General features: G+C 41.2%; 1 protein-coding gene across 4 annotated transcripts in view; it reads right to left on the minus strand.

Annotated features, from left to right (window-relative positions):
* Window positions 1–3,204: 3,204 nt before the first annotated feature.
* Window positions 3,205–11,414, minus strand: part of arhgef28a (Rho guanine nucleotide exchange factor (GEF) 28a) — a 57,995-nt gene continuing 49,785 nt past the window's right edge. For all 4 annotated transcript variants that reach the window (XM_065965402.1, XM_065965400.1, XM_065965401.1 and 1 more), the window contains one exon: window positions 3,205–5,048. In XM_065965402.1, coding sequence (XP_065821474.1) covers window positions 4,873–5,048 — 176 coding nt within the window. In that variant the 3' untranslated portion in view covers window positions 3,205–4,872. The remainder of the gene's footprint in view (window positions 5,049–11,414) is intronic.

Consider the following 11,414-nt stretch of genomic DNA (forward strand, 5'->3'; position numbering starts at 1 on the left):
AGAGAGCCAGCCAAACTCGATTGGCGTTTTAAGGACACAGCTCATTGTATATCTACTGAGAAGACCTTTACAGCAAATGCAATGATTATTTCATTCCAAGTCGTAGGCCTACTGAAGGATGTCTGAAGACAGTGTTCTGTTTCCTTCTTAATCAGGCCTGAGTGAGCTTCCTTTGAGGCTCGGGCTCATGGCCGTGACATTGAAGCCGTTTAATGTGTGAACGCTGTAATTAGCATTTGTTTTGGGGTAAATAGAGCTGCACTTGGCTTTGACATGGCCGCAGGAGGTGACCGTGACTTTAAAAAGGGTGAAAACGCGATGAGGGAGACCAATTAAAACCGGGTCAGAAGTAAAGATCAGAGGATGTGTCACTTAAAATGTCAATTCAAAAAAAAAGAAACACTTCTTTTCATGTCCAAGGGCTGAAATAACATCCTGTGAACATTGTTACATTTGCACTGAGCTATTTAATGTAGGATAAATGATAAAGAGAATCTTGCAAAGTCAAACACAGACAGAGTGAGTAGATTTCCTCCTCTAGCTGCAGCTCTGAGCAGTCTGTATATTTATTGAGTCAAGCCTGTCACTATATTTCACCCCAAGAGAAATCTAATAACCTGTATATATATGCTGTATATTGTTCAGGTTTCTCATAAAAGCATTCCTCACCGGGATAAGCTTTAATGGCTGTTATTTATATTTGGGCTGGGCAGGTTTATTCTGCGCGCCTACAGAAATCATTACACTTCCCCTTGGGGAAAGGCTCCAGCGACGCATGTTTCACTCGGCAGATGACTCAGCGATAATGCATTTCTCCTTCATCGTTTTTTTTTTTTTTTTCAGGCGGTGGTATTGGTTACCTTCCATAGGGGTCATTAAAAAACAACAAGGGGAGGCATAAGCATAAGAGGTTTTCCCCCAACCCCCCGTACTGAGACATAGATGACTTTGGGTTATTGAATCCACTGAGGGAGTAAAAACATTGAAGACCTATTAAGTATTTAACACTATTTCAATGTGGAGCTACTGAAAGTTAAAATTCCCTCAAGGGTATTTACACTTCAAGCTCCACTAAAAAGGGAACTTAATCAATATGTTGTTTTGTGAAGTAATCAGGAAATTAAAAGCCTTTGTAATGATATCAGAGAATCGTGCCAGAGGCTGCCAGCTGGACTGGAAACTCACAGAGGGCTGATTGGCATTTACATCAAAGCATTTGTGTGTATACGTGCAAAAACACCTGTCGAACACAAAGCAGACAGGTACATACAAACATACAACACATCTCTGTGACATGCAAACAGAAAGAGAAGTGAAATGCTTTGAGACACTTACTGCTTGTTTGTCAGCCATTGCAGAACATTTTTCTTTGTTGGACACCGTAACAACTATTTGGGACAACAGCATTCTGAAAAACAATAGGTATTCTCATCTGATTTAAGAAAATGTCTGAATTGTGTTGAAAACTTCAACTTCTGAGCAAAAAATAGAACCATCATGGATTCTTGCCTTCAAAATTATACTAACATATTTTGTGTTTTGTATGGCTTTAATAGTGTTAGCATTCATTGAACGAACAGAAGAGGACCAAAGATTGAGCCTTGAGGAACTCCATTATTTTGTTCGATGAAATATTTCTCATAGTAGCCCCCATTTTGTGAAAAGGATTTGCTTTAAATGATAATGAACTAATTCATACTAAGTTCTTCATTGCCATCGCATGCAAATTTTCCCTATTTGATTTTTTTTAGCTGTTACAGAATGGTTGCATTGTTGGCCAAAATTTATGTCGGAATAATGGCTTTCGAACAAATATCAAAATAACAAATATTCCTTTGCAAATATTCTTGCAAAGAACTAAACATATCAGGTGATCAAAGATTCATATGGAAATATTTCTGAGTTTTCTTCACAATTTATAGATATTTAAAATTGTCTTTTAGGCCACGTTAAGTGTGGCGGGGGGGGGTGCATGTGGACCATAGGCCGCTAGTTGCCCACCAGGAAGAAGGTGTTATTTGGATTCCTGTGTCTGCTAAATTATAACAGTTGTTTTTATAGCATGAGGAAGTAAAAGCCGAGAATGAAAAGATGAAGACCGAAAACTAAGCCTTGTGAATATCTGTACTTTTGTTTACTCATGCGCACAAAGCAGTTTCCTTTTCTTCTCGCAGACCTAAGTCATGCTGAGCTAATTCAAAGTAAGTTATTTAGCACGTCTGCAATTATATATCAATATGAATATTAAATCCTCTGAGAATCATCATCAAAAAGGGTTTGCACATTTAGAGCCCTGTAAATGGTTAGTGGGAGATAGAGATATGCAAATGAAGTGTGTCTAGATGATGCCTTATTCTACTAGTTAATTAAAACAGCTTATCCACCTCTACCCTCATTCACTCGAACCTCGTTCATCAGATTGAAGTTAGGAGGGTTTGATTATTTAAGATTAAGGTCTAATCAAGTTGATTGACATGAATGATTGTGTGGTAATCAAAACATGAATAACACTTCATTTCCCTTCACATTATATTTAATAAAGCAAAATTGAATGAGCTGGAAAAAGACTGAAGACTGCTTCTGACAAGGAATGGAGTAGGCGTTTGAAAAAAGCACCTCAGTGAACTAATGATGTGTGTATTGGGGTAGAGAGCAGACCTGGGTTTTCCAAGGCAAATAAAACGAGTGACAGAGAAACAGGTGGAGCATTATGACATTATACAATTAGTGTCAGTGGAAGCCAGGAGGCTCAGATTGAGGTCTTTATTTTGAGCCTCTACAGGGAAGATGATTTGAGATTGCTGGGAGTCTTTATATCCATAGAGGTCTTAATTGTGTTTAGATATTTTAAGCATGTAACGACCCATAGAATAAGTTTACATGCTGTTTGTTGCAGCTCAGCTCGTGACACTGATGTGGTTTTTCTGTGATTGAAATTTGAAGATGCAGTCCGACAGGAATCATTGACATTCATGCACCTGGTTCTACCACCTGTCACTGCTTGGCAACTGAGCGGGCGGTTCACTCAAACATCTGTTCACACAGTTTGAGACGCTTCACATTCAGTCAAGGGCCATAAAACTGAAGTCATATCTGCACCCAAGCTGATCATTGTTTTTTTTTTTTCTAACCAGTTTGCCGTTTTTATTGTGTTGACACCTTCACCGAGACACATTTAGTAACTCAAATAAACACAAAGCTCTGTTCCAAGTTCAATAAAATAAGTTTTATCAATACAGCACACAAGAACACCTGTTCATCTGTTTACACAGGTTCACTTCTATGTACAAAACAACCCTTCACAAAGCACGAGAACACACTTAACCTCTTTTATGGTGGAATAAATAAATAAAGCATAAACATTCAGTATTTACAAGTTACTAAAATTACATCAAAACACTGCCACTGCTTTATAGTCCCAGAAAGAAACAGTCATATCTCTCATAGTTTCAAAAGCATTGGCACAAGGACAACACTCACATTCAAGTTGTAAGAGTTTAGCCGTTAGCGTGACACCATCATAATGTTTTGGGTTGTAAAGAATATCCTTTAAGGCAAAATCTTCCACCGTTTAAGGCTTTACATAAAGACAAAAAATGTTTATATCGATAGATAGCCTAGCATAAAATACATTTATGCTAGCAGGTCTCTGTAAGGGAATACGGCATAGTAGCACTTTGAGCTAAATGCTAATGTCATCATGCTAATACCTGCTATTAACACCCGAGAAACCACTGGATGTTAGCATGCTCATTTTTGCTAATTAGCGCTCAGCACAAAGTGCTTTGGAGGCAATTGCATGAAAATCTCAGATATTAGATCAAAAATGAATTAGTACATGATAAGTAAATCTTTGGGATTCATTACTGGCGACCAAACTTGTTTGTATTAAATTTAAGTGCAGCCCATTTGTTGCTAATCCCTTTAGCTTTCCTTTCAGAGTGGCTGAAAACGAAGACAAACGCAAGAAAATAGAAATGCAGCTGCTGAAATGTGTAGACACTTTTAGGGGATCACATCAATTATAATTTAGGTTCCACGTCCCTGAACTGCATCAAGCTTTCTTTTCTTTCATGAAGTTTTGAGCTTAAAAAATAAGAACATTAAAACGGCTGCAGCATCTCTGTTAAGACCAGATCTGTGCTCGCTTCTCTACACAAGACAATCACGCTGCAGATAAAAAAAATAAATAACAGCTATAGTTAGCCTGTCTGAAAAACACGTGACTGACGCTGTCACGCCTCATCTTTCAATCCTAATATCCTGTGCTTCACGTTACGCTCGGCTTTGTACATAAAACAGAGTGCGACTGATAAATGAGAGAGGGAGAGTTTACTGCACGGCAACAACAGACGAACCGCCCGCGAGAGAGACGAGCCTGATGTTTCGTAGGTGTTGACAGTATGTTCTCTTCTTTGTGGTGGATTTAATAAATATAGCGCTCAAGGGACCTGGAAAAAAAAAGAAGAAGGCAGAGAGGGAGGGACAGTAAAAAATAGCGAGGGAGAAAAAGAGGGAAGGTGTAGCTATAGAGACCTTGTCAATAAAGACCACACACACAAGCAGACAAAAAAAAAGCAGAACAAATGAGACATTGGACACCCAGAGGTGCCTCAACCTAAGGTGCATGACATATGTGAGACTGAGACAACACCATTTCTTCATCTCTTGTCTCGCTGTGTCCCCAGTAACTTTACACTTAACAAACTAAAAGACCACCAACACATTTAAAAAAAAGAAAGAAAGAAGAAAAAAAAAGAGCCTGACTGTGAGAGGGGGAGGAATGCTTTCTGAGGCCAGCCTGAAAGTCTTTATCTTTGTCCAAGAGTCGGGGTTGTTTTTTTTTTTCCAGAGTCTGAAATTTAGAAACACTCAGAGATACACAATGGTCTCCTCACTGCCCTCCTCCCCTCCGCTGTCAGTCTCCAAGGAAACCAAGGCGCTGAGATCCAGATGACGGTCATCTGGATGTGGCAGCGCCGGATACGGGTCGGCACCGCTCGCTGTCGAAGACCAGCTCTCCCCGATGAAGCCGTGACTGTGGAGATCTGAGCGGAAACAGGAAACACACTATTACTTTTCTCTCTGCGTGCTATAAAAGGAACACAGCTTCTGATCCTGGTGAAAAGATAAAGCAACAAGCAGCTGGCTGGAGAACTGAGCCAATAGAGGAAGTGTAAAACTGCAGTTCCTTGAGTGGCCACTAGAGGCCGGCTCCAGAAGTGAGTCAATCCCCATTAAGCCCCATATTAAAATGCCAAACTTTACAGCAGAAATGAACACGTTGAAAGCGTAGAAATAACTTTGGTTTCTTTATCTAATATCTCTACTTTTGAGCGTTTTCACACCTATAGATCGTTTGTTTTGGTCTGAATGCTCGCTAATTGGTTGGAATGTCTTGTGGGAAAAACATCGCAACAGGAAACAAAGACTAGTCGACTCCTGGCTGACTGTGGCTGCACTAAAGACACTTCACAATTTTTAAATGTACAGACGACTTCACAGATTGCCGCACAGAGGGGAGGAGGGTGGGTGTGGACAGCTAGCCAACCAGCTACCAACCCTGCCTTTAAGTCCCTTTTTAACCAATCAGGTTAGGTGTGAAAACGTCCTTCGACAACTTTATAGGGGATCAACTTTTGTCAAACATATCCATTTTAATAGCACAACAGCTTAAAGTTAGCATAATTATTAGTGTGTTTGCATCGAGTGACAAGCTAGGTGCCATTAGCCACCTGCAAATTCTAACATCAGCTAATTCAGACGCTCGCATAGTTCACTGACTCTCGTCTCAAGCTCTCAGATAAGTGAACACTTGGACATAAATCAGCAGATTGTGGAGGTTGGCCATACCGCATCCACTCAGTAGGGGGAGCTCTACATTTTATGGCTTCTCTTTCTTGGGAGCTCACAACCAGCTATTGAACAAGCCTTATTCATAGACCATTAAGCTTTGATAACATGGTATTTTGCCAAATCCTGGGTCTAGAAAAGCAACAAGATGACAACAAAGACCCCGAACTTGAGGCTTCAAGAGGCAGTGAGTGACGTCTCAGTGATTATGTTCATTATCTGTATATAGTCTATGAAATGCATTGACCAGATTCTGACTAGAGACTTCATCTTTTCCTAATCACTGATAAATAATCACCAGGACGAGCCATGTAGCCACTTGTTTAATGAGCTCAGTCTAATTGTTTCGCCCTCTCGTCTAAATCACAAAACTGCATACAGATCAACCACAGCTGCTGCAGCTCGAGCCCCGCCGCATCCCGCCTACACCCCGAGAATGAAGAAACCTAAACGATTTCCAGGCTATCCATCATCCCACCTCCCACTTAGAGACGTCACTTTTATTATTATCTTTTGTCAGCGAGATTGGACGGCACCTGCCTCCTCGCTCTCAACGAGAGGAAACTAGGAAGGATGAGCAAAAACATCTCAGTGACGGAGGCGTTCAAGGAGATAAAAAAGGGCTCAAACCTGAGGGGTCTGCAAACAGGAGCTACACATTACCTCCCCAGATTCACAAGTTCTCCTTCAGGGGTCAATAGCTTCATAATCCATTTGAAAAGTATTTTTATTTTTGGGGTTTCTGAGGCTGAGAGTGTGTGTGTTCTTGGTTTCTTTACATTTGTGTGCATACTGGGGTGCTGTCTGGCATTAGGGCAGGTGTGCTGTCATGGTAACAGATGGCTTGAACTATAAATTGCCTCCTCATTGTGTCCCTTGTTGGAAAAATGTCTGCGTTTGATTAATTATATAAGAGTGTGTTAGCGTAGCTCTGTTAGCCACATATAGGGTCCTGTCCTCTGATAGATGAGACATCAGTGTGCAGCCAGATGATACAAACACTCAATCTGTGTCTGAGAGATTCAGCTATAAAGAAATAAGACTTTAGCTTTATTAAGACGCAGACAGCAGACGCAGCACATTTTATCCTACACATGGATGGTTAGAGTGAATATGGGAGCTTTTTTTTTTCTCTACCTACACGACTGAAATTATCACCTCAAGATAAAAATGAAAGGAGTCCAGAAGTGCTGACGATTTGGCATTAACTGGTCCTTTGTTTTAAAGAATAACTTTCCCAACACCTGCATGCTGTCATGAGTTTCTGGTTTAGTTTTGTATCTTTGTTGCTTCCTGTTTTGTCATTTCTGTTTGTGTTTGCCCTCTTCAGTTTCACCTGTCCCATTTGTCACACCTGGTTTTCATTACCCCACGGCTGGCTAGGCTCTTCTGTATTCATTCCCTTCTGCCTGAACGCCATCTTTTGTTATTGTTTTGATTAAGAGCCCCCTAGTGGCAGAATTTACATACTGTGCCTTTAAGTGTATCAAATGGTTTTTGTCACCTTGTTTGAATGTAATACATGGGGTTTTAAATGGCATTTATTTGCACATGTCAAAGACACATTTTTTTCCCTTTGCATGCAAAACAAGACAGTAAAATATTCTCCATTCTGTTCTGTTTTGTTCAACTCAACGGCAAAAAATGGATATAGTTTCGTTTTCATTGTTCAGTATTTGTTCAGACAAAATATCCATAAACAATGGAAGACAAACTGAGCTTCATCTGGAAGTCGACACTAGAATTAACCAAACCAAACCACAGTATTCTGGGCTTCGGGAAACGTTATGAACCCATCGGTCTGCAGACGTGTTTGAGATTGGGCACGACCGGAAGGTCGAATATTTGCAATTTTGCACAATTTAAGCATAAACACACAGATGATTCAGCACTCAGACTCATGACAGCCTGAGTAGAAACAAAGTGAAAGGGGGCGCTGGTGGTGCAGTGGGTTAGAGAGCGCCCCACATGTAGGGAGGCTGTAGTCCTCCAAGCGGGCAGCCCAGGTTCAAATCCAACCTGTGGCTCCTTTCCCGCATGTCAATCCCCACTCTTTCTCTCTCCCTGATTTCCAAATTTCTCTCAATTAAAGGCACAAAAAGCACAAAAATAAATCTTAAAAAAAAAGTTGGATGCAATATTAGTCTGCAAACACAGGTTTTGATTCATGGATGTATTGAAATATGATGAAATGCACTGAATGAATCGATTAAAGAATCTCTGCAGGGTGCCTTTTAAAGCCTTCCATGACACAGCATCTTTCTTAAACACTATGAGATATATAAGGGCTCTAGGTGCCTTGTGCTATGAATATAATCAACTAACAGAACTGAAATGTTTTGCAAACTTATTTAATATGGAGTCAACTTTGCACATATGGTTTAATTTCGTTTGGCTCTTTTCTCTTGTTTGTTCTGTGTTCAAAGCATCATCGATGACAAACCTTTCCGCTCTGATGGCGAGAGAACGTTTTCTTTTATTCTATGACTCTTCAGTTGCGATGCCAGTGCCGAGGCCAAGAAACGCCGAGCTGTAATCATATCATTAGAGTGCTGCCCGATGCTTTGTTTAGAAAGCCACAGATCAGGTTTGTGCATCATGCAACACACTTTGTCTGCAAAGGTGTGAATCCACGCGCATTCCTCCAAGGGCACCAGTTTCATCTCTCTTTTCTTCTCAAGCTTTTCTCACAATGCTCTCATCCTCTGCACGAGGAGGTGAGCAACAAAAACCTGATACGACTCATCAGATGAGAAGTCATTTCGGAGAATTCCACCCGACTGGTTCCACGAGATTACTTTGTGCAGGGACAAATTATGGAAATCCACTGAATGAAAAAAAAAAAGGGTGTGTGTGTGTTTTTAAATGAATGTGTGTGTGTGTGTGTGTGAGAGAATGCATGAGAGGAAATGTTCACATGCTCAGATCTTAGTTTTGATTCATGTGACTGGAAGCACAATGGAGAATTTGCATTTGAAAAGAGATTATTTTTTCCTTTTCTTGAGAAAAAAAGAAACCAGGTTCTTCCACATACCAAGCAGATACAGTACGATGATACAAAGGAGGTCATTAATCTGTGTTTGACATATAAAACAGAGAAATGATTCCTTAGAAGGAAAGTTTGTGCAATACGCCCCGTAGTCAACACAGTCTCTGTAGGGAGAAGCCGAACGGAGTTTCTACATGGAAGCTAAAGTTTGTATCTCTGCAGATGAAGTCAAGAGAAACGACAAGAAACATTAACTTACTTAACTTACTCCAACATGTAAAGCAACACTTCAGTTAAAGTAGGGAAAAGTCCTGATAAAGCCAAGGGGAATGTTTTGCATTCACTTATGCACCTCACCCATGTGAAAAGGCTTCATGTCAGACACTCATAGTGTTTAAGAAAGATGCTGTGTCATGGAAGGCTTTAAAAGGCACCCTGCAGAGATTTTTTAATCGATTCATTCAGTGCATTTCATCATATTTCAATACATCCATGAATCAGAACTTGTGTTTGCAGACTAATAATCCAATAATCCAACTTTTTTTTTTTTTTTTTTTACAGATTTTTTTTGTGCTTTTTGTGCCTTTAATGGAGAGAAAGGACAGTGGACAGAGTCAGAAATCAGGGAATGACATGCGGGAAACGAGCCACAAGTGGGATTCGAACTCAGGCCGCCCGCCCGGAAGACCACAGCCTCCACACATGGGGCGTGTGCACCAACCACTGAGCCACCAGCGCCCCATGTCAGACACTCTGTCTGTGTTCTCTGGTTTGAAATCAAATCCTCGTCTCCCATGATTATTCTTATGATATGTATTTTCTTGTGTATCTTGTCTCTTCTCATTACTGCTAACTAAACAGCTGATCTAATACGGTGCGCTGCATGTGTTAGAACACACAGTCCCAAAGAAGAAGGACGTCTGAGGTTGAAATACAGAGAACACTTCAACTAAAATGTGTTATTTTCCCGGACTTGTTTTAAGACTAAAGTTTGTGTTTCTTGTGTCTGCATGGCTCCTGAAACAGGATTGTGCTGACGGTTTAATACCTCAAACAACCCCGTTCCCAAAAAAAACAAAAAAACTATCCATTTAAATCCAGCGGACAAAAAAAGAAAAGAAAAATATTCAGAATCACCACTGGGAATTCACAGAGGAGTGCATTGTGGGTAGCTGTCAGCCCTGCGATGTTGAGTATTCACCTCAGGCTTGTTAAACAAGCGACCGGGGCTCCGGCGGGGGGGGGGGCTCGTGCTCAATAACGAGGAAAGGTTAATAAGCTGATCAATGAGGAAGAGATCGTGCTGGAAAAACAAAAACCAGGAAACTCGTCGTTGTAACAATGACTCCTTTTTTGTTTCGTCTGACGGAAAGAATGTAGCCTCTGATTTCCCCTCCTTCCTGCATGAATGAAATGATCTGAACGTGGGAATATATCTGACAGCTCTGCAAGTGAAACACAGATTAATTCATGTCTGCGTCCCCCCTCCCCCCCCCCCTCTCTCTTCACCACCTTTCGCCCTGATGTGATGACAAGTCATGCTGTAATGAGTTTTATAAAGATTTTTCTGGATCGATGTCCTAATCAGTCAGCTATCGCCTGTGAACTGTGATTCACATGCTGTTGTCTGCGCTGCCAGTCGATGGATAGGGGAACCATTGATTTTTATTTTCCTGTGGCAGCGGAGGGCCCACGGCGCGGCTGCTGGGGGCTGCAGGTGCAGGTGCAGGTGGAGGTGGAGGTGGAGGGATTTCATTGTCAAGAGACACTGATTAACAGAGAGGAAGGACAGACGAGGCCTCAGCAGCCTTGAGACCAGTGTGTGTGTGTGTGTGTGTGTGTGTGTGTGTGTGTGTGTGTGTGTGTGTGTGTGTGTGTGTGTGTGTGTGTGTGTGAAACAAATGCAGGTACAGGGTTTGTTTACATTCGCAAAGGTTAGCACATTTCTCATTTATGCTGAGCAGCAGAGACAGAACGATAACAGAGCTCTACAGTCTGATATGAGAGGTGCTTAAGCCGTGAAACACCCGACTCATTAGCGCTCACATTCAGGATGTTCAAACATAAACCGCTTATCAAATCTGATAATTAACTTAATTGATGCATTCATCATTCAAGGTTTACCATGTCGACTGACTTTACTTCTCCACACAGGTGGGATTTAATAGCTTTTAGTTTGCATCACTCCCTGAATAATAAAGATGGAGGACATGGCGGCTCACCCAAAAAGTGAAGCCAAAACATGACAGGCAGCAGTATAGGTAAGAAGCCCCGCCTCCTTCACGGTGACAATCATTTTTTCTCAAACTCAGTTTTTGTCGTTAAAGCTAGTTATTATCACGCTCATTTGGGCTCAAGTCATCTTTTTCTTTTCTTTTTTTAATGAGAAGTTTCTTTTGAATTAGTCAGAGAGCTGCACGGTGGTTCACTGGTTAGCGCTGTTAGTAAGGAGGTTCCTGGTTAGAATCCCCGTTGGACAGGGGCCTCTCTGTGTGGAGTTTGCATGTTCTCCCAATGCATGCATGCTGTCTCTATATGTCAGTACCCCGCCTCTCACCCAATCACAGCTGGG

This window comes from Labrus bergylta, chromosome 17 (assembly GCF_963930695.1).
Source record: "Labrus bergylta chromosome 17, fLabBer1.1, whole genome shotgun sequence".
NCBI classification, from domain to species: Eukaryota; Metazoa; Chordata; class Actinopteri; order Labriformes; family Labridae; genus Labrus; species Labrus bergylta.